Source organism: Rhynchophorus ferrugineus, unplaced genomic scaffold (assembly GCF_030347505.1).
Source record: "Rhynchophorus ferrugineus isolate W39M unplaced genomic scaffold, kcgeb_rfMv2 rfM6, whole genome shotgun sequence".
In the NCBI taxonomy this organism is placed as follows: Eukaryota; Metazoa; Arthropoda; class Insecta; order Coleoptera; family Curculionidae; genus Rhynchophorus; species Rhynchophorus ferrugineus.
This window is the reverse complement of record NW_027472585.1, coordinates 13353166-13379997: the sequence shown is the minus strand read 5'-3', so window position 1 is coordinate 13379997 and position 26832 is coordinate 13353166. Positions and strand designations below refer to the sequence as shown.

General features: G+C 32.7%; 2 protein-coding genes across 3 annotated transcripts; both read right to left on the bottom strand.

Moving 5' to 3' along the window:
• Nucleotides 1-5088: 5088 nt before the first annotated feature.
• LOC143198319 (uncharacterized) lies at nucleotides 5089-10132 on the bottom strand. 2 transcript variants are annotated; one of them, XM_076407463.1, is made up of 3 exons: nucleotides 10023-10132; nucleotides 7433-7725; nucleotides 5089-5435 (listed from the first exon to the last, which is right to left on the bottom strand). In XM_076407463.1, exons 2-3 carry the CDS (start codon nucleotides 7723-7725, stop codon nucleotides 5327-5329), a joined length of 402 nt encoding a protein of 133 aa, XP_076263578.1. In that variant the 5' UTR covers nucleotides 10023-10132; the 3' UTR covers nucleotides 5089-5326. The 2 variants fall into 2 exon arrangements, with proteins under 2 accessions (XP_076263578.1, XP_076263577.1); XM_076407462.1 differs by lacking the exon at nucleotides 10023-10132 and adding an exon at nucleotides 9758-9931.
• Nucleotides 10133-18008: 7876 nt separating this feature from the next.
• Nucleotides 18009-18533, bottom strand: LOC143198655 (nucleoredoxin-like protein 2). The gene is made up of 2 exons (XM_076407997.1): nucleotides 18328-18533; nucleotides 18009-18279 (listed from the first exon to the last, which is right to left on the bottom strand). The coding sequence occupies exons 1-2, from the start codon at nucleotides 18497-18499 to the stop codon at nucleotides 18011-18013; spliced, it is 441 nt and encodes a 146-aa protein (XP_076264112.1). The 5' UTR covers nucleotides 18500-18533; the 3' UTR covers nucleotides 18009-18010.
• Nucleotides 18534-26832: the final 8299 nt, after the last annotated feature.

The following is a 26832-nucleotide window of genomic DNA, read 5'->3' as shown; positions in this document are numbered from 1 at the left end:
TCACAACAACTCCAGTTAGAACATTCTAAAATGCGATTCTTATACCAAGAATAGGCAGGTTAAGAGTATTTTCCAAATATGGATGTTTCCTAACTAAAATAGTTATCGGCTAGGAGCCTTCCACTACCTTTGTGACAAGAAAACCTAATTATAGAGGTTTTCTTGATAGGCAGTTTTATTCTAGTTAATTGTGCTAATTCGCAACCCTTATGACCATCCTGGAATTATACCGACAGCGTCTGTTATAAAATTTAACGTGTATTAAACAATAATAATTTTCGTTGAACTTTTAGACGTCATCACCTTTTTCAGTATAACATAAATACAACGCCTTGTCGTTTCAAATGACCAGTGCCGCATCAGTTGCGTTTTTTATAGTAGTTGTTTGATATATCTCTTCTAAAATAGGACAAAAAAGTGTGCTACATTTCCATGAAAGTTTAAACAGTATAATATTGCCAAAAAAAAAACATTAATTTTTTATTTTACACTTTACCATGAAATGAAAAAACATTATAATAAAATAATATTTGGATTGGGATATCCTTAATTATTTATAGTTACAATAGCTAATTAGAGATTTTTATTTGAAGTTGCTTTCTGTTACATAACTTGCCAGACCAAATCATTAACTATAGTTTCATAGTAATTTGGAATTAAATGTCTTCGTATTTGCATGTTGAGATAAATGTCAATTTAATTTTGAAAATTATAGTCTTTTTATGGGAAGAAATATTAACATTTATAAAGTGTTTTTCCTTGTTTTTATCGAGATGAAGAAAAATATTTGTTTCGCAGCATAAAGAATTGCAGAGATGTTGGTATTTTTTATATAAAATTAGAAAATATTTACATTTTCGGGTGATGTTGCTTACTTGAACAAATTTGGCCTTAATCGCGCTGACGTATTTGGCTGCTATTCTTCTTTCTCTTGATGAATTTGTAGGAGCTTTCAGACTAGCCTTCAATTATAATATAAAACTGAATCAAATATTTTTAAGAGTTGTTAGAATTATATTGCTTAACTTGTTTCTGTTAAATGTCTCTTAAATTGGAAGTCAATAATAAGATAGAAGTTTGAGTAATTTTTTGAAAGTGTACGTTTTATTTTAGTGAAACAACAATCCAGCTTTATTAAATTTTGACAATGATGTTAGTTAGTCTTAAATAAAACTAACGAATCAAAGTGTGCTTGTAGAAATTATTTAACGTATTTACATTAAAGGTTACATTTTTGAAAAATTGCATTAAATTCCTTTCCGTTTTGCGTATATGGAAGAGGTTGATCCAACATGATTTGTTGTACCCAGAAGAGTTTTCTGCCCAGGAAGCTAAACGTTAGTGAAAGACAGTTCTGCAAGACATTTTGGTAGCTCCATAAAAAGTGTTATCACCACCGATGTAGATAAAGTTGTGATTGTTTAAGAAATTCGTAAAATGACTTTTTGAAGATGAAGATTGCTTCAAATATACAGTTTCATAGTTTCCGGGTATCTCGAAAGCAAAGGCTACGGAAGGTATTTTTGTCGGATCAAACATTAGTTGGTTGATAGATGACCCACAATTCACGATGAACAGGACGGAACCTCAAAAAAAGAGTGACTTGGTTTTAAGAAGGTCACAGATAAAATTCTAGGTCATATTACAAACACTTTAACTGATTTTAATCAAATCGACCAAATAATGTTAAAAGTATTTTGAAATTTAAGCTTGGTGAGTTTAAAAGTAGAGTTTCTTCATTCTAACCTCGACTATTGTGTGAAATGACTAACGTCCAAATTTTGGGAGACGTAAGTATACAGCAAAATGAACAATTTCACCAGGACATTAAAAGGATGAAGAAAATATACCGGGGAATATAAAATTCTACCCACAGGCAGAAAAATATTAGGGGAAGCTTCAGTGGGAAAAAAGAAAAGTTGTTAGTGTGTGTTGGTGAATATATATTAGTTAAAAAATATGTGTAGCTTATGGATTGTAAATAAAATAATAGTTTTCAAGTCTATTTGTCGTGTATTTTAATATAAAAACTAGTGTTGGGAACTGAAATCGACTATCGACTGTTCAGTAATTGACTTCTTTTTACTATCGACTATTTCAGTCACTATTTTTGGTTCGACTGTTTTTATTATTACTATTTACTATCGACTGTTTCAGTCGTTTACTTCTAGTTACTATTTTCGGTTCTACTAGTTCATTCGATTGATAGTTAACATTCTGGCCTTCCGTCCTAACCACGACCTTGAAAGTAAAGCGCCGAATTTATGCTTATATAGATTTATATGTAATATATGTGGTTTTATGATTTTTTTGTAGTTTGCTTGTGAATAACTATATATTGTAAATTAATATAGCAGCATTTTGGAACGCTAGTTTCGAGAGCAAAAAAATTTAATTGTGAATGATAAATAGTAAGATACTTTTGACTGGAATAACAGGTAACTGTAATAATTTTGGTCCGGTATAATAGGTAATACTTTTTTCATAAACTTTCAGGATTTTTGTCCAAGCCTCTTGTTTGTCGAAACTTTTTCCCTAAAATCTTGAAAACTAAAATTAGGTTCCAAGGGTTTCAAAAATTGCATAGATCCAAAAGATTTGAAGAGGTTTTTACATTAGCAGTTGTTAAATTTCTTTTAAAAATGTTAACAATAAATAAGTGATTAAAGTATATTAATTATTTGTAATAAATACATTTTCTGATAGGAAAACTCTACTTTCATATTTTGTTGGCTATTAAGAAGAGCACCACAGTTTTTATTTGTTAATGAATGGACTATCTTAACAGAAAGTGTTCAACTTTTAAAACCCATTGAAATAATGACGACCGAGTTATCTGGTGAAAGATAATGTCTTTAATTATACGTTTAAAAAGAGGACTGCAACATTCCATCAAATCCAGGATTTTAACAAGTGAATGGGGAAAAAATGACAAAATTGTCTATTAGATTGTCATTAATAAAAGACTGACAATTTTAGAAAAAAATACGATATGCGGGAAATCCACATTTTTAGACCCTAGATTTTAAAAAGCAGGATTTGGTACTGCAAATAATGCTGAGGCGATACAAAAAGTTATCACAAAACAGGTATCTTCCATTCTAACTTCAAAAAATACAAATATAGTTCCACAATTCGAAATTCAATACAAAACTACTGACCAAGTATATATTGACATCTGGAGATATTTTGATAAAAAATGGTTAGAATGAAACAAGTAATTACTCCAAGTACTGCAGCAACTTTACAGATTTAGCAGTATTTGGAAATTCCATTTATTGGGCGTTTAGAAAATCATGGATTAGATTTATCAATGATTAGATATACGTTTACATTTTATTTAGTAGTTATGATTATTGAAAATCATTAGTTCTTAGGTTTTATTTAAGTTATATTGTGCTATTTATATTTACTACTAGCGACCCGCCCCGGCTTCGCACGGGTGCAATGCTGATACTAAATTAAATACACTACAGAAAAAATATGAACGTTGTATATAAAAACATAGCGGCCCGCTCCGACTTTGCACGGGCATAAAATATATATGCCTATGTCACTCAATGAAAACATGATTAAAATCGATCCAGTATTTTTGGTTCATTCATTACTGCCCTTGGCCTGCACGCATTAAATTTGGAGTAAAACAATTCCTCTTCCCCTATACTTACTATGAAGATTTCCTGCTATCTTTGGAATATCTAAATTCATACAATTTTTATTACATTACACATTTTTAAACGCAAATTTTAAATTTGTAATATCTCCGAAAATATTTGTTTAATTTACATGCTGTAAGGAACCATATTGATCTATATTAATTGCACACTGTATTTAAGGTACTTAATTCGATAACGATTAATGCCGTATTGCTTAAAATAGCTTCGTAAGTAAGCCATTTTCTCACGTAAAAAGTAAACAATAAAAATGGTTAATGTGGGTTATCCCTAAAAGATAAACATGTACCATCGCGGCCTTTTTTGTAGACCTTTTTATGGTGTACAATACTGTAGTACATTAATTTGATCTAACTCGTAGGGTTAGGCAGCGTTTTTGCTAATTGCTAAATAAGCCTAAAAAAATAGGTTAATTTACGACATCACGTTAGAAACCTCTAAAATTAGCAATGTTGCCTTAGTATATTATGCATGTATTATACATATAAACCTTCCTCTTGAATCACTCTATCTATTGAAAAAAACCGCATCAAAATCCGTTGGGTAGTTTTAAAGATTTAAGCGCACATAGGGATATAGGGACACAAAAGGCGACTTTGGTTTATACTATGTAGTGATGCTATGTTATTTAAAAATAGCAGTTAATATATTAAAACACGATAAAACATTTGTGGTGTTATTATTCCATTCCTTTTTACACATCCACAGAACATTCAGTATAAAAGTAATCCTACTTCCTTTAAAATTATATTATTTATTACATGATAATAGAAATCAGTAATTTTTTTTTTAGTTATTACGTGAATGGATATATATATATACATCTCTGTCTCGTTTATACTACCATTGGAGAATATAAAGACATTTAAAATTCACTGCTCCAAGCATTTATCTCCGTCCTTTCCTATCTCACATTTTATACAGACAAGAATCCGTACATCTTCGTCTGACATCACGAATGGAAAAAAAAAACAGTCGAATCGTGCATTTGACTGAAAATAGTAATTACTATTTTCAGTCGCTATTTTTTGACTATCGACTCTTTCGACTGTTTTGCGACTATCGACTGTTTCGACTGTTTTCAGTTGATAGTTCCCAACGTTAATAAAAACTCTTTAATATAATTTAGTCTACTTTACCGACTGTCGGTTGAAGAAATTACAGTATATTCCATAAAGAATCCAGTCTTACCTAGCCTGATTGCCGGCGTGATTCAAATTAATGTTTCTTACATGATTTTATAGCTATATATATTGAATCGTTACATATTGAACATCATTCACATACAGAATCAACCAATTATAAAATGTATGTATATTCTTATAAAGAGGGCTATTGATTCATATTGATCATTCATTGAATTAGTTCACTTAGTTGTAATATTCTCAGTATCCATATAAATCAAAGACATATAATTGTTATGTAGTAATTTTAATGTATATATCAGTTGGATTATTTTTAAATAATGCTTGATTGCACCAAAACAAAGTTGTTGCACAATTATTTATAATAAAATATGCATATGCGGCTGTTAAAATATTTACTGTTGCGTTTATGTTCTCCGAATCATAAACAAGTTTATTTTTAAATGATTACTCCTAACAATATTTATAATTACTGTATATAATTAAATATTGCTACGTTTCATTTGATTACTTTTGATAGTAGCACCGTTCACAATCTATATCGGTGCTGGAAATTGAACTTTGTGGGTTGAGGCATTCTCTGCAATAAATCCTCTCGATTTTGCATATATCGTTCCTGGAAAGGCAAACATATTTTTAATAACTTTAATGAAAAGGTTTTGTTGATTATTAACAGATCAATTGAAAAGTCCCTAAACTACCATAGTAAAACACATTTTTTAGGCAAAATTAGTTTTTATAATTCAACATAATTCCCTTCAAGGGTGATAAACAGGTTATAGCGACCCTCCAACTTTTTGATACCATTTTTGTCGTACGATTTGTCCTTTGCTTCAAAATAGGCCTCACTTTCGGCGATCACCTCTTCATTCTACGAAAACTTCTTATCAGAGAGCATTCTTTTGCGATATGGGAACATGAAACAGTCGCTGGGGGCCAAATCTGTAGAATACAGTGGTTGAGGAAGCAACTCGACGCCCAGTTCATTGATTTTTGCCATCATTTTCACTGACTTGTGACACGGTGATTTCGTCCTTCAAACGGTCCAATAACGCTCTGTAATAGTCGCTGCTGATGGTCCTTCCTTTTTCAAAGTAGTCAATGAAAATTATTCCATGCGCATCTCAAAATACAGACGCCATAACCCTGCCTGTCTATTGTTTTCCCGCGCTTTGGAGTGGGTCCATCGTATGCAGTCCACTCGGTTGACTGTCGATTGGACTTCGGAGTGAAATGATGGAGTCATGTTCATTAATTGACACATATCGACACAAAAACTCGGGTTTCTTATGCTTGATCATCTTCAAACACTGCTCCGAATCATCAACTCGTCGATGCTTTTGGTCAAAAGTGAGTTTACGCGGCACCCACTTTGTATATAGCTTTCTCATATCCAAATATTCGTGAATGATATGATGTACACGTCCAGTTAATATCTTAAGAGTGTCTGCTATTTCATTCAGTTTCAATTTACGGTCATTCAAAATCATTATGTGGATTTTGAAATTTTTTCGTCGGTATCAACCTCTTTTGGGCGTCCACTGCATTCACCGTCTTCGGTGCTCATTTCACCACGTCTAAATTTAGCATACCAATCCTTGATGGTTGATTTTCCTGGGGCAGTGTCCAGAAACTCTTCACTCAAAATGCTATAGTTCACAAACTAATGATCCGACACCTCTAAAATATATACACACGTTTTATATACACGTTTATTTCTAACTTAAGTTACCATAATGTCAATATTAGATTGCTTATTTTGTAAATATTCTTGCATTGATTTTTTGTGATTTCTGCAATTTTTTATGAATATTTTGTTGTTCAATGTAATGTAACTAATGTTAAGTAATCACTCGTCACGTTCACTTTCTGTCATCCCTAGAATTATTTCTCCATCTTTGTTATGTCTTGATCGAACAATTCCCTCTGTCCCAGTTTTCAAGAAATGTAAAAATGTTTGAATATTTTAAGGCTTATTCGATAAACAAGAGTTAAAACTTATCTATGCTGCAAATTAGAATGAATTTATAGTTTCAAACAGCCAATAGTACTTCCAATAGAACAGCTAAGTACGTCATAGATAATATCGCATATGCAGATGCTAAAATGTAAAATTCGCTTTCAACTTGGAGCGTACTTTTCCTTTTCATTTTACCCTGGTCAAAAAGAGATAGAACGCTGTCTGATGCATCGGAACATATAACCAAACCAGTATAATATTAGATAGTAGGTACCATTTTGAGTAGGTACTGGTCAAACCTATTATCAAATTCTAAGTTAATGCGGCAACATTGCGGCGTGTCGATACATTTTGGTGACATGCCCTGGCTCTTTTATTGGATATACTATTCTAAGATTTTCCTAATGTTTCTTTATGCAGATTGCTCATACAGCGACTCTATTAATAGAACAGCTTATACATGCAATAAAATATAAGTATATCCGTTATGAAATAATAGAAATACTAAACATTTTTTAGCATTTAAATGCCAAAATGTGGGAAATTAGGGCATGATAGAACGTATTTACTTGTTGGCTTGTGTTGATCTTGTAAAAATAATATACCCAATACATTCGTGAGGAATAAAGCAATTGATACTCAAGCATTCTTACCTGCATTTAAGCTTTTCATAATATTCTCGTATTTTATAAGAAGCCCTTGTATTAAAGTAACCTCTAGCATAACCAGCAGTGCATACGTGACCACAGCTTAACATTTGGTAACATTTGCCCGTGGGTTTACAGCTCGGTAAGATGCAACAACCGGGTGGAATTATTCTAGCATCATTATTGTTCAATATATTTGTGTCGACTTCATTTATATACCGTATCGGAGAACTTGTCGTCAGCACTATAGAGAGCGATATAACTGTTAAATAGCTTGGCCCACCTTGGTTGATAAACATCTAAAATAAAAGAAATATAAAAATAAAGGGTTGTTCCAACCCTTATTAATAAATAAGTATTATGTACATAACAGATGAATTGAAAAGTACCCAGTCCGACACATAGATGGTGCTACTAGAATTAAATCCATATGTTTTTTAGTTAACCAAAATCCTCAAAAGATGTGTGTACAAATTTGACAGCTGTCGTATCATTAGTTTGTAAATTATAGCATTTTGAGTGAAGCAACTTTTGTTATTGTAAAAAAATGGATAAAAAGGAATTTCGCGTGTTGATAAAATATTGCTTTTTGAAGGGAAAAAATACAGTTGAAGCAAAAATTTGGCTTGATGTCGAGTTTCCGGACACTGCCCCAGGAAAATCAACTATCAAGGATTGGTATGCAAAGTTTAGACGTGGTGAAATGAGCTCCGAAGACGGTGAACGCTGTGAACGCCCACGAGGTTGTTACCGACAAAAACATTTAAAAATCGACGAAATTATTTCGAATGACAGTAAATTGATATTGAATAAAATAGCAGATAGTCAAAAGATATCAACTGAACGTGTACATCATATCACTCACGAATATTTGGGTATCAGAAATTTCTGTAAAGTGGGTGTCGTACGAGCTCACTTTTGACCAAAAACAACGACGATTTGATCATTGGAAGCATTATTTGAAGATAATCAAGCGTAATAAACTCGAGTTTTTGCATCGATATGTGACAATAGATGAAACATGGCTCCATCATTTCACTTCGAAGTCCAATCGACAGTTATCCGAGTGAGCTGCACACGATGAACTCGCTCCAAACCGTGGGAAAACGCAACAGTTGGCTGGCAAGATTATGGCGTCTGACTATGGCGAAGGACTATCAACAGCTACCATTACGTAGCGTTATTGGACCGTTTGAAGGACGAAATCGCCGAAAAACGTCCACCAAGACAATACACCGTGTCACAAGTCAGTGAAAGCGATGGCAAAAATCCATGAATTGTGCTTCGAGTTGCTTCCTCATCCACCGCATTTTCCAGATCTCTGGCCCCCAGCGACTATTTCCTGTTCTCAGATCTCAAAAGACTGCTCGCTGGGAAAAATGTTCGTCGAATGAAGAGGTGATCCTCGAAACTGAGGCCTATTTTGAAGAAAAGGACAAGTTATACTACAAAAATTGCATCGAAAGGTTGGAAGGTCGCTATAATCAGTGTATCACCCTTGAAGGAAATTATGTTCAATAAATAAAAATAATTTTGCAAAAAAATTTATTTTACTATGGTAGGCCAGGGACTTTTCAATTGACCACTTATCGGATGTTTATTTTATTTTGTTCTTTCCTTGTACGTTTTTATCTAGAACCATAGAAAACACACGAAAAGTAATTAATAAAATTAACAAAATAATTCAGGATTAAAAAGTACAGCTTAACAGCTCGACATATATCAATTTTACATTGCCTTCAAACGACAAACACACGAGGGATTTTAAATTACTCTAGTAGAATGAAATAAATCCCACCGCTCCCTCTATGCTAATTAGATAAAAAGTTAAACGGATCAGGCTCATAATTAAACAACTGTACTGTTTTATCGAAATATACTGACAAGTTACCTCAGGATTTAAGATAAAATGGGTGAATAATAAAGTCTATTAGGACTTTCAAGGTGTAAACTATGTTCCATCAATACCGACCTCGAAATCAGTTATGTTAGAATTTTCGCTCAAGATTTCGTTATAGAATATGAAAGAAGCCTAAAGATCATAACAACGAGGAAGTAGCACAAGTATTGGATAAGGATGCACGGAATCAGAGGATTGAAGCAAACCAAACCTCACGAATTTGTATGGATTGCATGTGTTAGTTCAATATTATTCTAATTTCCGAAATACATCCCGCACTCGTCTTGTTTATACAATAGGAAAGTAGTAATATACTAATTAGGTTATCTGGTAAAATATTAATAAGAAAAGACAACAATCTAAAAGTATTAAAAGGTATGGATTTAATATAAACATTTATTTAACTGTTCAAACTATTTAAAAAATCTTACCTCTCTTTTTTTATGATTATCACTGCTTCAGGCAACTATACTCAAGATTTTTCAATTTGCATTAATATCACAAGTTAAAATTGAAGTAATATAAGTAGTCCCATTAATAAAACTAAGCTGATTATTCCACGAATTTAATACAATCTGTTTATGTAGCGTTTTTAATCGGGATTTCTGATAAAAAATGAAAACCGATAAATCTTCTTGGCCTTTCGCAAAAAGATAATTAAATGAAAACAGCATTGTCTTAACAGTAATTACATACCGCTTAGAAGTAACTAAATTTCCGCCAGCTTCATCAATATGAAAATAAATACTGCGATATGTCGGTTTTGGTTTATCATCTGCCTTAATTAACGGTGATTATGATTCACAATATCGCTGTTACATTAAATATTTAATTTATGATGTTGCAATGTAAATAATAAACAATTTCTTTTTCATGTTCTCGGTAAAAGATCCAGTCAAAGGTTACAAAATATATGTTTATTATACCAGGTATACCGGAAAGTCATTACCGGATTTTCTAAGGGAATATCACTAGGATTGCGGTTTGACACACATGTTATTTTATTTTACTAACATCAAGCTTTAAAGCTATACATCATAGAGTATATTTTTTTTGGAGAAATCACATTGGGTTTTATTTCAAATTTAATTGGTCAATAGAATATGACGTCAGAGGTTGGTCACGTGATTCGTATAAAATCCTCAACCAATGATATGCTTTCTTAATAAAATATTTTCTTCACAGGTTCCTGTAATGGTAATTTAAACTAACCAATGTAATGACATTCTCAGCGCCTTCCTGCTGAGACCACCCAAAACAATTCTGAAATTAAATAGATTAGGTTAACATTCTATTTATTACTCTATGCTATACATGTCATATTTTGCGAAACAACACCGTTATAGATTTATACCTCTTTGAAAATGTTAAGTTTTATGCCTGAAACTTGCATTTTAATAAAAAAAAAACAGAAATCTGCTGTAAGCCATAAAGAGCTCTAAGCTTAAAAACATGTTTATCGTGGTAAGGTATCGAAAATTAAAAAGTGGTAATGTCGATGTGCCAGATAAGGAACATTATAGTAGACCCAAAAAGTTTGAAGATGCGAAACTGGAAGAGGTATTGGACGAAGACTCAACTTAAACTGTCGGAATCTTTAAATGAAGCCCAAGAAACGATTAGCGACTAAAACTGAAGATAAATTATAACCAAATAATGGTGACTATAATTAAGTTACAAACATGATGAATATAGTCTATGTCAGGCACATAAAAATAGCGTAATAAACAAACTGAGACAAATCATAGAATCAAGCAATCGTGCTATAGAAATGAATCAAATAACTTTACAGAACCAATCAAGAAGTGGTATCAGTGCCTGCAACGCCAACTATTTCCTTGGTTTTGCCTGTTTAAGTTAAGACTCTATATAATATTATATGCAATAAAAATGTTGTTTTCGCTATTTTCCTTGACTTGATATATTTCCCCGGCAAAAATATTTTATAACTAAAATTAACCAAATTGGTCCAGCTATTTTTAAATTTTTGTCGAGACTAACGAACAGCAACTAATTTTTATGTATATAGAAGAGATACTATAGATTTAAATACTAAATTATTGAATTTATTATTGCCTGTTTCTGAGCCAAACCTTGGACTCATCATCAGTACTGTTATTGTAAATTCATACCCCAATGAGATAGTGAGCAACAAATAATAACGTGTTCGTCAACTCCATCAACAGGGTATTAGTGAACGTTCATTATCGCTAATAGTCCGAATTGAATCCGCTGTTGTATCGGCGATCAATACGCAAACTTGGTAGAGATCCGATCCAGTTCGGACGATTCTGATTTATCTAAATTAACACGTATTTAATCTCCCCTTATAGGTCTAGGAATCATTATAAAATCATTAGCAGGGGGCTCGAGAATTGCCTTATCATTGTATCATGCGAATTTCAGGTGCACCCGCGATTCTGCGATAAAAGGCACTGGCTTTATTATTGAGTTTGTTCAGTGGCGTGCGTAATCGCGTTAATCTAACATACAAATGACAAAAAAAACTAAAAACGATGGTTTGAAGTCATTTAAATCCTAGAGACCTTTTCTGTTTTAGAATTATTTATAAAATTGATCTCCTTTACGACTTTGAAAAGAAGATTGCAAGATTGTATCTGGCTAACAGTGAATGCTCATGAAGCTCATACGCAGGCTGGATTGCTCTGGTGGTGATTTGTTTCGGTGGTGGCTGTGGGGCCGTTCTGGTCATCAGCTTGTTTTGATCGGTTGTATGTTAGCCTTAGCTTTCGGTTGGGTGGATTGAATGGCTGGCTTGGCTACCGGCTTGGGTTATGATTTGGAAGCAGTTGCCCGTTTCGCCTTGTTGCCGGTCTTCAACAGCTGGCTTTCCTGAGGTGGGGTGATGGTCCCTCACTTCGTTTTTCGCACCAAGGTGATACCATCATCTGGGTCTTCATTTTCCAACGGTAGGGACGTGAGTTGATTTGGTATCTCAGGGAAGTATCCAGTCGTGTTTTAACTCAAGTTAGCGAAGCAACAGGATCGCCGGGTCCTCGTGCCCAATAACGGCTGCCCGATCAACGGGTGCCATATTCCAAAATTTAATGCAGTAGCAGTAGCGATCCACAGGGGTTAACTGTTAGGCGGTTTCGGTTTACTGTATTGCTAAGCCCAGAGGCAGTCCCACATAACTCGGTCCAACTTGCCACTCCAGGGCAAGTCCCCGCGACCAGGTATGCGGCATGCATTCCACCGCCTTAGGTAGTAACATTGCAGGATCTTGGGAAAGATTGAAAGATTTAGCAGTGGAATATAATGTAAACATTGTAACACCCGATATCGAGAAGTTAGAGTCAATTGTCAAACAGTGTTTCGCAAATGAATAATGTTTTTGCTTTTATTTACACCTGAATTCTAACGCATTTATGGTGCATGCATTATGAAGGTCTATGCTCTAATTTTGGATTGCACTACAATGGTTAATATTGGTTAATGGAGTACTGAGGAAGGGTTTCAATCAACAAGTGCACTGTGCGATCATGTCAAATAAGTTTCGCCCATTGTTGCATATTTTAGGAACAGCGATTCTGGTGTTGAAATCTTTCAGAACACTTATCCAGAGAGAGAGGGAGATGTCCATGAGGAAAATTCATTAGGATAGTGGATGTAGAAGTCCCATGAAACAAATTATGTACCAAATTAAATAACAGGAACCAGCGCTTATAGCTTTAATGAAAAAATTGTACATCACGTGTGGTAATAAACATTTTTTTACATTTAGTGGTCCCACAATCGGCTCAGTGGGCAATAAGTATGTTTTATGATTTCTATATATACATGACATGTAGAATTCTCTAATCTCTAATCTCTATTCTCTCTTCTAAATATTATTCTGACGTCTATTTATGTCCTATAACCAGATCGGATGGCGTTAACTTAAAATATGCTATTTATGCTATTTATGCTTTAGAAATTATACAAAAAAAAAACCGTTGAAAACAAACAATATTTTCAAAATATATATATTTGAATTGAAATTTAGATGTTAAATATTACTTTTATATCCTAAACAGACTCAAAGGAAATTTTTTTAAATTGTACGTTACTTTAAATTATTATGATTTTTTTAACAAGTACTCTGGAACTCGGTGATAGTTAAACATCCGCTGTACTTGAATTACTTTAATTATATCTATTCTCACATATCTCAAAAGTCATTGTTGTGCTAAATGCTTTTGGAATGTGTCAGTCCCAGAAATTTATTATTTCTGGACAAGTTTTAACGATGGTATTTCTTTAATTTTTTTAGCAAAGGTCACCAAAGTATGATAAATACAGTTAGAAATGTGTAACTTGAGCCAAAATATAATATAAATGTATTTCAGAGTAATGTCTAACGACGATGTTTTGTAACACAGCTCTCTTTTTTCTTCAATGTAATAATTTATAATATTGTATGGAAGGATATTTCAATTTTAAATATTTATGGTATAAAAATAATAAACGACAAACAACAAAATAAACTAACTAACTAAAAGTTGATAGTTGATCGAGTAATAAAGATTTAAAAACCACCAAGTAAATTGAAATTGCTCTAAGAAACTATGAAATTCAAAAATTTACTTTATAGAACCTAGAATAAAGAAACTTAGAAGCGCATCTCCCATGTCAAAACTGGTTCTAAGTTACGCTCGGAATCCCCGTGTGAGGGCGGTTACGCATGCTCGTACGACAGTTAGTTACGGTGGGAAAATTAAAAATGTTTAGCGGGAATTTAAAACATGTTAGCAGGAAATTAAAAAAAAATTAATTTTACTGGGAAAATAAAAAAATAAATATTTTTAAATATATTTTATTGATATATTACAATTACATTAATTTTCCATGACCATAAAGACATTGATTTAATCACACAGATATCTTCACTACCCAAAACACGTAACCTACTGATATTATCTTCTCCCAAATATTTAAAACAAACATTAAAATAAGATAATGTAACTATTAATGGTTCTGTTGTATTATTTTTTAGAATAAATTAAATTAGCAACCTACCTACATTTTATTTTATCAAATATGATAACTGCAGTTCGGTCTATACAGTCAAGTTTCTGAACTAACGACCAAAATTAGAGGTTACTACTCCAGCAGCAAAAAGGAAACCTATTCAGTATCTGCATTAATACTCTTAACGGTTTATATCCTCTGCCACTGCATTTCAATAAGGATAAAGCCATTAGTTTTTCATCCAACCTGAAACGAAGCTGATGGGACAGGCTGAGTTATCTGTAAATGAACATATAAATTTCAAGTTAAAACCCCCATTATCTAATAATAAACATAATTTTCTTATTATACGCTTACTTCTGGGTCTTGTTGAGGTAGAATAATCTCCTATATATCTATCAGCTTCAAAAAACTTATGTGATTGTAATATTGCCATTGGGGGCATATTTTCCTTGCCTTGTAGTAAAGGTTAAGAATCTCAATAAATATTGCTTAATTATTTCAATGCAATAAATAATTACTATTTAACAAAATACTTACTATCTAAATTACTAGTAGGAAATACATCTTGTTTCGGCTATGGCTTTCCACATTTTCGTCCATAGTCTTCATCTTTAAAATGATTACAAACTTTCCTGGACCTACATAGGAGATCATAAGAGATCCCCTTAAGGTTTTCTTTTTATTACACTAATAAATTAAAATACTCAGAATAATCTGAAGTAATTGTCAGATATATATAAAAACATACGAAAAACTTGACGTAAATAAACAATACAAATTATATCACCCAAAAATGGCCGTTAACTGCTTAGGTTAGAATTATTAATACCGAGGCCGAACGAGGGAGAAACACACATATAGCTGTTGCATTTTTCATTTATATTTGGCCGCGTAACGGGCATTCCGAAAAGCTTAAACTTTTAAATTTCTTTATTCTATGTTTTAGAAGGAGAAAATGTCAAATCTGCTGACGTATTAAATTAATCTTAACGTAGCGTTTATAATCATAAAGTTGTCATAGCATATTTAGTAATAATATGTATAACAATAAAACATATAAATAATATCATATAATAATGTATCATATATTATCATAGCGTAAGTAAATAAATTGAATGTGCATTTTTGCCAGAAAGAAAGGTAACTCTTGGGGTAACATCAAATCACAAATTGTCATCACTAGTGTTGGCAGCTTGGAATAGTTTGAAAGAAAATTTGTTAAATCTCCGGGGAAGCCTTTAATAGTTTATCCTAACTTGAAAATCGAATTTATAATAGTTTTGAATGGCTAACAATTGGTTTTTACATTTTTCTAGTTTTTCCTTCTATAAGAATGTTCCTGAGACTCTAACGTATATTTAAAAAAAATGTTATGATCTCGGTCTCTATTATTAAAAACGGTCTCTGTTGTTATTTTGAATAAATATTGGGATGGGGAAAAATATAAGACTGATACATCAATCTCTAATTTGAAAAGTGTTTGGCTTGTTATTTATAGCTAATTTTAGTTTTATATTAGGAGATATTAAAGTATTTCAAGGCATTTTCTGTAGTGAATAGATAATATTTGAACCATTTCATCAACTGCACGTCTACCTTCTCTGAGAGTTCATGAATTATTATGCAGAATAGTGCATACTACGTTGGAGCAAGACGTATCCGAGCACGGCAAATATTTTTTCGATATTCTCCACCACTGACAGATTTCCAGCGTAACGTGGCTTCGGCAAACCGGCGATGATACCAGATTAACATCCAGGAAGCCATTAAGCAAATGACGTGATGTATCTAGTGATTACTTCCACTCCCAAAGCGCGGGGTCTGCATACGCTCCCGATTTTTTGCAGTAAACGCGGCCTGTATAGAAATTGCCGAACAGTTTTGCATCTGCCCTTATGGCTTTCCGAAATAAAACGAGTCTGCGGCACGAGAAATATATATTGAATAATTAATATGGAAATCCTAGAGATATCTTCTTGTTTACATATTTGATACAGTGTTCCTTTTTATCTCTCATCACCAATTTATTGGATTATAAAATGTGCTATTTATAATAACCGGAAAAAATAGATGATTGGTGAATTCACTTTATGATAGTTACAGATTAATAATAGTATTATACTCTTCATATCGTTAAATATGTAGAAAATTATGCAATGTAGATATTTCGTAAGCATTATGTACTTAATTAATTACACCAATGAGTGAGCTTTAAATATAATTCTTTATATCATTAATTTAGTAATTAGTTAGTTGTTTAAATTGTGAAATGATATTAAAAAATTGAACTTTATTGTTTTAGACTAAAAATATTTTTATAATATAACGTTGTCTCATTAAATTTAATATTTAGTTTACTTCGACTCTCACATAAAAAACAAATGTAAATAAAACATGAAACAATATATATATATATATATATATATATATATATATATATATATATATATATATATATATATATATATATATATATATTTGGAATTATATATATATTGGAATTTACCACACTCGGTTGTCCGCCCTAAAAAGCACTAAAAAAAGTTATATTTTCTATCACTACTAGAATTTCTGTTAAGTTATATTTCTAATTTCTAATCTTTCGAAACATGTGTTCTACCATGCGTCAATTTCTTTTTCTACCTGGTCGAGTTTACTCAAATTGAAGGTATTACTGTAGATAATGGTTCTCTTTAGAATGTATCATTTTCACAAATAGTTAAATTTACCAAACCACACCAAACAGTAACTCAGCTTCAAGACTAAGGCCATGCCTGTTTCCAACATGAACTTTTGTTGTCCTTAAACTCGTTATTGCGTTTGGCCAAGAGTGGCCCATTGTTCCATTTTAAAAGATCCAAATTAGAAGAGATCCAAATTAGTCCAATTAAAAGTTCCATTAAACCTCTTTCTGGGTTATATTTACAGTACTGAAATCCTATGTTTTCTATGAACATTGTGGAGTGTCTTAAGGATCCTTAAGGAGCTACATATTCCTAAGTTTTCTATGGATACTTTCCATAATTTTATAAATACTTGCCTCTTTATCTCATTTAATGACTGAGGCATTTTTAACCAGAATTATCACAAATTTTATACAACACTTATAATAATAATTTATTGAAACAAACTCCAGAAGATCGTTTTGCCGGCTTAACGTTTTTGGTTATTATCATTAATGTTTTGAATAATTTTGCAGACGTATGACAACGGCGTCGACCAATACCATTACAGATCGAATTTTACAGACCGATTCGGTTACTTGTTCGGAGACATCAGACTTAATTTTGTCTCCTTTTAACTAGAGTGATGCTAATTAGTAAAATGTGAAGGAAAAATCCGCTATGAGTTTAAAACCAATTTTGCTTTTTGCAAAGTGAATTTGGCAATATATTCAACGGTATTGATTTCGTGCATTGACTGTTTCATTGGAAATACAATACATGCATAGGCCGAGAACAATATATTAACAATGAGGAGTCATCGTCAATAGAGTATGATGAAAGCAAATTGATTTTTGAAATTGAAATCTCGAAAATTATAGATATACTGAAATTATGAATTTATAAAAAGAAACAATTGAGTAATCGAAAAAATCAAGGATAACCAATAAAAATGTCCGAGAATATTCATGGCAGTTTACATTACATCTTGTATGCCGTTCTTTCCTCAATTATTCACAATAATTAATACTAATGATAATCTGGTGACTATTGTTGTATATATTCGGTCCATGTAACTATAACATTAATTCCTAACTTCTCCAGCTCTTGTCGACCGCTTCTGGTAATAATATCACCTTCTTTATTAACTACAATCAACGTGGGTAGACTGCTAATATCATATTTAAAACGTAACTCGTCAGCTAGAGAATCCCGGAACGGTACCGCCAACCAAGGACCTTGTCGAATGTTGAAGTCATACTTGAAATTCTTCTCATCCGTATCAGAAGAAACGTATAAAATCTCCATACCGCTTCCTAAAAACCGTTATTTTAAAAATGCAATAGAGCCAAAAGTGTTTTTACCTCGTTTTAAATTCTCTTGGTATAATGTTCTTAGTTTCTGAAAGAGTTCTGGCCTGTTGATGTACGAAGCGCTGAAGAAATAAATGAGAATTCTCTTGTTTCTTAGAACATTCTTGATGGGATGCAGACTACCGTCCTTTGATATTACTTTTCTGCCATGTAACATGTCCATGATTGATATGCATTTAATGACATTATGCCAACAATATTTGACAACTTGAACGGGTTGAATTTCTAACCTCAATGGGTTTGTTTGTTAATTATATCAAAAATATTATGGAGAGGGATAAACTAATAAAATCGTTAATTATGTTTTGCAAAATGCAGTTTTCATAATATCTGTATTTTTATAGCTTTACGGCTGTATTTTGGGTCTTTCTGACAGATTGTAGGTCAGTGTTTGATCACGTTTTGTTACTGCTACCTGGCCTCTGACTTATTTGGAATACGGAAAAATCTTTACAATTGGTCAATGGTTAGAAGAGAAGGTGAATAGCAGATACAGTACGCGTTCAAAGTAGGCGTGACATACACACATGCCACTTTAAATACGGAGAACTGAGGGGTTTTATTAATTCAATACAATTCACAATTCATGATGACTAATATAAAGTGGGTGTTTGAAGTCGCTAAAATAACACAACAGTGTTGGGCGATTATAAATAAAAAAGAGGTTTAAGTTATATACCTTTAATAATGCAAATTCAATGTTCTAAACATTGGTAGCTCTGAATTGTAACAAATTACGTTGTAATATTTGGGTGTCTAAGATACACAAGCTGTAATTTTGAAATATATAAATAGCAAGTGTGGTTCGAAATGTTCAAATTTATGTTAGCCATAATACACATATATACAGGCAAGCAGATATTTTCTTTGTATTTTGATAATTTATGGTCAGTGAGTGTTCAGTGAGTTTAGCTAGAAGCTAATTTTCTGTTGTCTTGTTGGCATTCAAATGTTATACAGAGATAAACTGATTTTACGCACACTTATGACTAAATCAGTCAGGTTATACTCAATATAATTTTCTATGTTAATTGGTAGATGAAAAACGAACAATATTTTCATATATAATGTGACTCATATATACAATAAACAAATGAAGCCTAAACTCAAATGTTATCAACTGTGTTATTTACTTCGATAATACGTTAATTACAATTTACATATAATTAAAGGTACTTAAAACAGTATATACATACATTAGAATGATTTTATTACTGTGAATGAATTACTGATGTTCAAATTATACCGGGTGGTTTCCGCCTTGCAAGATGTACCAGAGTGCGACCAAAACAACTACGTCATGCGCAGATTTGGAGGGTGTTAGCACGCATTCGCACGCACGTCATTTTTTGTGCAGAAATTACTTTTATTCCGGATAAAGCAAATACGTAGAATAAATAAAATGCAAAGAATACATGATGACATCAAGTACTATATAACATTATCATGAACGAAAATAGCCTGTAGGAATTTATTTTTGCAGGCCAGCGTTGTAGGATTTTCTAAGTCTAGAATAAATAAATTTTTCCGAACTAAACAACGGCTTGTCCGGATCCAATTGTTGCCGAATCGAACACGTTTTTCGGGAAATCAGTATGTAAATGAACAATATTATACAAAACGAACAAAGAATCGAATGGGTTTTTTTACATCGCGGGCTCTGGCAACCATTGCGAAAAAAAGCGACGACGACTTTCGAAAACGGGAAAAAGTTTTTCGCAGGCGTACAATCAGGGACGGAAATAAACAATGGGCGGCAAAAACTAGCATTTTATCACAAAGGACTAATTCCACCATGTCAGATTGCGAATGCTCGAAACTAATTTATCATTGGGGCAACAATGAACGTTGGGTGTGAGAAAGTGACTTTTTTCTCTGATTTATTTTGAAGGGAGCTTTTTTGTTTATATAAATTTTTGCTGAGCGTAAAATATTATTTTATAATTAGTTCTCGGAAATAACCTTTTAAATAATCTATTTATTGTAATGATGTATCATAATTTAGTACCATTTTTCTGTTGTAATTGCATCAATACATCACTATGTCTTTCCTAAATTAAAATAAAATTGAACTACTTAAGCTAAGAGTAACTCTAGACTATACAAGTTCGTGAGTATTAGTGAGTTAGTGAGGTATTTCGGAAAATACGAAACAAAAATATTGGCCAGAAGCAGGAAAGAAGAATTGGCGTAATTTATTACAGATAACAAATACTTAATATAATACAGTTACACCATGTAGATGTACGAAAGGTGTTATCATGATAATATATTTTACAATAAATAAAATGATAGAATGAATGTATAAATACAATGATAGTTTTAGTAGATTAACAACAAAAACATTATGTTGTAAAATTCTAAAATGTATTCTGTATTGTATTGTAAATTGTATGAAGAGAGAAAAGTGATTGCTATACAAGCTGAAACATGACTTTATGCTTTTGCAACATTGTCTCAGCGTATTTAATGTTAACAGTTTAACTTAATTCATTACAATATGGAGAATTGAAAATGAGGATTTCTATAGAACATTTTTTCCATATTTTACTTTTTCTAAAAGAGACATATGCATAATTTTATTGAAAATAGTTGTGCTATATATGTTAGTGAGCGTTTTAGTGAAACCCAGTGTCAGAATTTGATTGCTGATTATACATTCGGAAAGTTTAAAGTTAACGTCATCTTTGAGTACTGAGAGGTACTGTGAAGTATTGTAGATGGATACAAATATCGATGGATTTACACCGAGATTCCAACTAACATGGAGGAAATTAAGAAACTAGCAACAAGGCATGAGAGAGGACTCCATTCCCATGTTACCATCGAACTGCTGCATCTTTTAGATAACGCTGAATTAGGACGCAGTCTCAAGAAGACAAAACCGGGTGGTCTTGTGTAGTTATGTAGTGAAGTATATTAAATAGTAAAAACACTGAAAGGTGCTACTAACCTTTGGGAGTCTTCCTAACTAATTATCTAGTTTTAAGTCACTGCTGAGATAAACTCTAACTTAGTCGGCAACGATCTGTAAAAATTTACCACTATATAAAAAAGAATATTTCATATGATATACGTATTGCTGAAAATCTGAAATAAATTAAGCCATTCAACGAATATTTTAATCATTACGTACGGGTACTTGAGTTCACGATGGTGAGTGCCAAATAAACTTTAACAATCACCAATTAATATAAGAATCTTTATGACTTCAGCTATTATTTACAGGTTTATACCTCTCGAAACAGTTGTTAACTCACAACGCAACTAATTTCCTTTCTCTTTTGTATGTTCGGGCAATATATCAGGCGCAAGATCAGTTAAGAATTTATGTTTACTACCTGTGGTGGTTCGAATCGATTGCGTAACAAGATATTTTTGCGGTTGGGCTTATTAAACTCGTTTATTAGCTGGCCAAGTGGGCCGAGACCATAAATTTTAGGACGGCCTTGCGGTGGTAAAATGGCCCATTGCCAGCGCGTCGTGAGGCTTTGCAATAGTTAAAATTTATTAAAGCCACAACAGAACGACACACCGATGTCTAACTAATATGTATGCAGGTTTTCCGGAAAATATTGGCAAAATACCGATTTTCCACTGTGGAAACAAATGGAGTCTTTTTGCCGTTACCCATAAATATTAAGCGATGCTGTTGGCCAACGTCGATATTTTTTATATGCAGCTTCAAACCGCTATTAAATATTATCACTTAATTATTGATACTTAACATATTGATTGCAAAGTATTGAAGGCAACCAATAAAAACGATTTATTAAATTATTGTTGACCTCTGAAACATTGGCGATTGAAAAATAATGACCAGTCAGATTTCGAGAAAACAATAAGCTCAAAAATCAAAGTTCTGTTAGTAGTATTTTGCCACGAAAAACAAAAGGGAATTTAACACAATCATACGCATAGATTAAGTATGCATCGAATATTTAAATTGGTTCACTGTAAATTTTGAGATACATCCGAAGACAGCTTAAATACTTATATATCATATTTTCACATAAAGTAATATTATACAGTTAAATTATTTCACAATATTTTTTATTATATCTCACATTAGATATGCTTAGAAAAATACTAAAATAGAATCTTAATTTGTGCTAAAATGTGACATTTATAAATTCTATAAGTCCATGTGGTTTATCTCACTTCAACCTTCAGATTTAATGTTGTCCTACGCTGGGTTGCATCAACATTTCTGTGTTTTAGTTACCTTATTCCATGTTTTAAGGATAAATCTTGGATAGCTTCGTATATAGTAGAGATAATAATTAGCGTTTGATCGAGTAATTTGATTTCTACAGTATTGGATTAGTAGTCGGTTTGATGTTTTGGTGTAACTCCATATTTGCATCCCATTAGCCTAAACAAGTATTACAAATTCTTGATAATCTTACTACATTGACGATAAATCAAGTTGAGAGTGCCTTTTGAATTATCAGTACTTTTGACTAACGTGATTCTTCCAGTTCTTTGTATTTAGCCGCAATGTAAACTGACTTGAAAACTGAAAAAAACCTGGTCCCTTTGCGGATCTGGTTTACTTGCATTTGGACTGTGTCGGTCTGTAAGTTCTGGGTGGAGGTATGCCTTGTAATAATGCTTATGTCGTCGAGAAATGCTCCAGGTACTTTAGGTCTTTTAGTGTTGGAATATATAAATTTTTACTCTAAATATATAAATTTAAATGTGGAACACTTCTTCTTGTGAAAGCATATATTTTCTTTCGGAAAGATGCAACGACAGAAATTGACAATAGTTTCGCTATAACTATATCATATTTAAACCACCCTCGTATGTCCACATTATTTACAAGCAAGTAATGTTGCCAATTTGTAACAAGATGTACTGTATGATATGGTGATTTTAGACAGTAAAGCCGATTCTGAAAACACAATATAGCTTTGTTTTATATATTTTTGGGTAAATTGCTTAACAAATCCCGATGATTTTTACAATCAAGAAAAGCGTTTTCATTCCTCCATTTATTTTCATTAAAACTGCAGAAATAATGTCAGGAGCATCGAAGAGGAATTCTAAAAAGAAATATTCGTTGTTTCGGTTCATTTAAAACGTCGAAACTGATAAACGTAACAATACCCATTTTTTCGTCTCGAAACATTCGCCGACTCGTACAGCAAGGAAAAAATATATAACAATAGAAAATATTATGAAGATCCCGGGGTACTATACCGAACAAACGCGAGGAGAAATCGAAAAGCCGCGCCGTAATATCGCAGGAATTACCTCGGAATCGGCGAATATCTGAAATACCTCGTCGCATTTCTCTGCGGCATTAAACCGGTCAAAAAATATTTTTCCGGCGCAAGAAAAAAAGAAAACGACAAAACAGACCCGCCGAGGGAGATCCAGAAATGATTTGGTGAAATAACGGAATGTGGAATAATTCGCCGTTAAACTTGACAAGGGAATCGTATTCAGCTCCGGAATGTTAAATGCAAGATTGGAACGTCTCCGTAACAAAACTAGAAAAATCGTTGCCGATAGAGATGATGGCATAATAGTTTATTTAATACTTCGATCGGTTTCATTTTATAACCACTTTTCTATAGTATCTATTTATTTGAAAATTAATTTAAAAGATAGTTTGTGGTCTATTTTTCTTTCTTTTATCGTCGTATGGTCTTGGTTAGTGGGGTAATCTAAACGATCAGCGCTCTTCGTCGGGGTATCTATAGGTCACGGATTGGTGTTTTATATATTATTAAAATTAGTGGACAAACCATTAATTTCTACTAACAATTATTATTACTATTTACACATTATAGTCCATCCAAGGACAATCTACAGCTCCATTCTCACACCTTACACCTATTCACTCATTATCATGTTCCCAGAGTTTGGTCCTCTTTAGCCTGCCACCAGAATATCCTCCATGCAGTAGCTGAAGCGCCTCTGGGTTTTGATGGAGATGTAGCCTAGCTTCGTGTTTCCTAGTGACTGTTTTAACTTCTTTGACTGTAAGAATTTCCGGATTATATACCAATATGTAACCATTCTGTTACGAAATAGTTTGTTCTAGAATACTTGGATTTGCTTTACAGTACAGCCTCACAGTTTTATACCATATAGCCTGATTGTAGTTCACTATTTAACTGTTAATCGCCATTTTGAATTTTCTTCCAAGGAGCCAATATAACTGTTTAAATGTTATTTCGAGTTTGGCTAACTTTTTTTTCACATGCTCTTTTTATTTTAGACATCTAGTGTTATGCATAAATGTTTAGCACTATTTACGTATGGTACTACAGAACCTGTCGCAACGTAATTACATATATATAAGTTTTAGAAAACTGTGTAGTTTTAGGATTAGGAATTCTTATTAGGACGATTATTATTTTGAACCTAATGGTTCAAGGCGGGACAGTCGTGTATATTTCAGTCGTGTAAGTTTACGTTAATTGTAGAATTCTTTTAGTAGTATAGTTAACAGGACTAATTTATTAGACCTTTAACTGATGTTCCTAATATTTATAAGATGGAAAAAAATGTATGGCTTGATACAAAATATAATATCGCATTGTATTGAACGTTTGGTGAAATTGGACAACCAAAAAAGATCGAGTAAAGAGAACTTACATGATCAACAAATAGGAATCCCATCGGCTTGTTGTTGAGTGTTTCGGATAACGGGGTTCAAGTACCGAGGCTAGACGAAACGTGTCAGATGATAGACCTGGTAGAGGACTCTTTATGGTGCCTATAACTATAATTATCAAGAAGACCCGAAATCGTGGAATTTTCGGGAATTCCTTAAGAGTCGGGGTTCTTTAAACGCACATGTTTTATCAGCACCAGAAGTTCCTAGTTGGAAGAGTATTTCCCGCCCCGATATTCCCAGTGAATCGGGGTACAAAAAGGGTTTCTTGGACTGGCCTTGTCCACCACCACCGAAGAAACCGAGGGAGGAGCTTCTGCGATAAAACACTGTGCATCAACAACGAGAAGACGAGAATTTACATCGAGAAAAACAGTTGAAATGAGAAGAAGAAAGTATTGTTGAAAATGTTGGTGAGAATTGATAGAAGAAAGTATTGAATTGATTTGAGTGAAGAAATAATTAAAATGAGCATTAATTGAAGAAAACATTGAAATAAAAATTAATTAAAGTATTAAGCATTGAAGTTAGAAGAATTGAGAGCAGTATCGCTAGAAGAATTGAACAGAGTAATGTTAACCGCATCCAACCAAGTGCAACCAGTAGAATTCCTGTCTATAATAGCCAAGCCCAGACCAGTTTTCAGTAAGTACATACGATCTGAATAATAATCCTTAATCATAATAATATATATTATTAATTAAACAACTCGTCTTTGGATATTAATTTACTCAAAGAAGAGAGAATATAAATTGTATTTAATTTACAAACTTGTTTTTTCTCCCGCATCTCAACAACACCATTCAATGTTTTGAATAGTGGGTTGTTTAGCTTCTTGTTAGCAAAGTTAATGCGTAAATGTCTATTAGTTTATCTCTAGCTGCCTGTATTCTCTTCATGGATTCTTCTTGGTTGTTGCCCACTGCTGACAGCGCTGTATAATCAGCAAATCGTAACTATCGCAATTCCCTCGAGTTTGGCATGTGACTAATATAATGTAAATAGAGGATTTGTCTCAGGACGCTACCCTGAGGCAGGCCTGTTTGTATTGCTTTTAGTTCAGTATATTCTGCTTCTTGTTTAATGGGTTGAGTTGCTGTAAGCTGGTAGAAACGCTTCGTGTTACTCGAAGCAAAATCCCGCTCAGTAGGCCCACGTGGTTTTTGGATTTCTCTGCTATTATGAAAGGGAAACGAGACACTTTGAATAATTTTTCTGAAAATAGACAGGGATCAAAGAAAGACGAACGTAAAAAAAAATAATGCCTATATTAACTTGTACTTGTTCCAAATGTAAACTAGGCTATTAGCTCTTAATAAATAATGAATGAATGTCTAATACTAATGTCTAACACTAAACTGATCACCCGATTAAATCGATATAGACAGACCTCAAAAATCAATATCAACATAAAATTAATAACTACTCAAATCTCGCTGTTTTGCTGACTCCAGTGCTGACCGCCATCTCCTCCCTCACTCCATACCTTCCCTAAACGATTATATAGCATCTGACTAATACTATGTTCCAGTAAGAAAAATATTGCAGCATGAAATATGTTCCAGCTCAAAATTGTCCTCGTACGAAACCTTCTGTTGAGGATTTGGACATGGTCACTAAAACTATATTGTGCCTTCCACGACAAATCCTAAATGCTGCATCTTAGGTTACTGATGATACCTAAAATACAATGTGACTTAGAATCACATTTCAAAATTTGTTATCCACCTAGCTGTTAATCTCTTTGGTTCAGTTCTATGTAGTATTTATATAACTTTTTATGGTATTATTTTATTTTTATTAAATAATAAGTATTATACATTTTAAATAAGATCTCACGTAACTTGCTGTTATAGTTTTGCTTT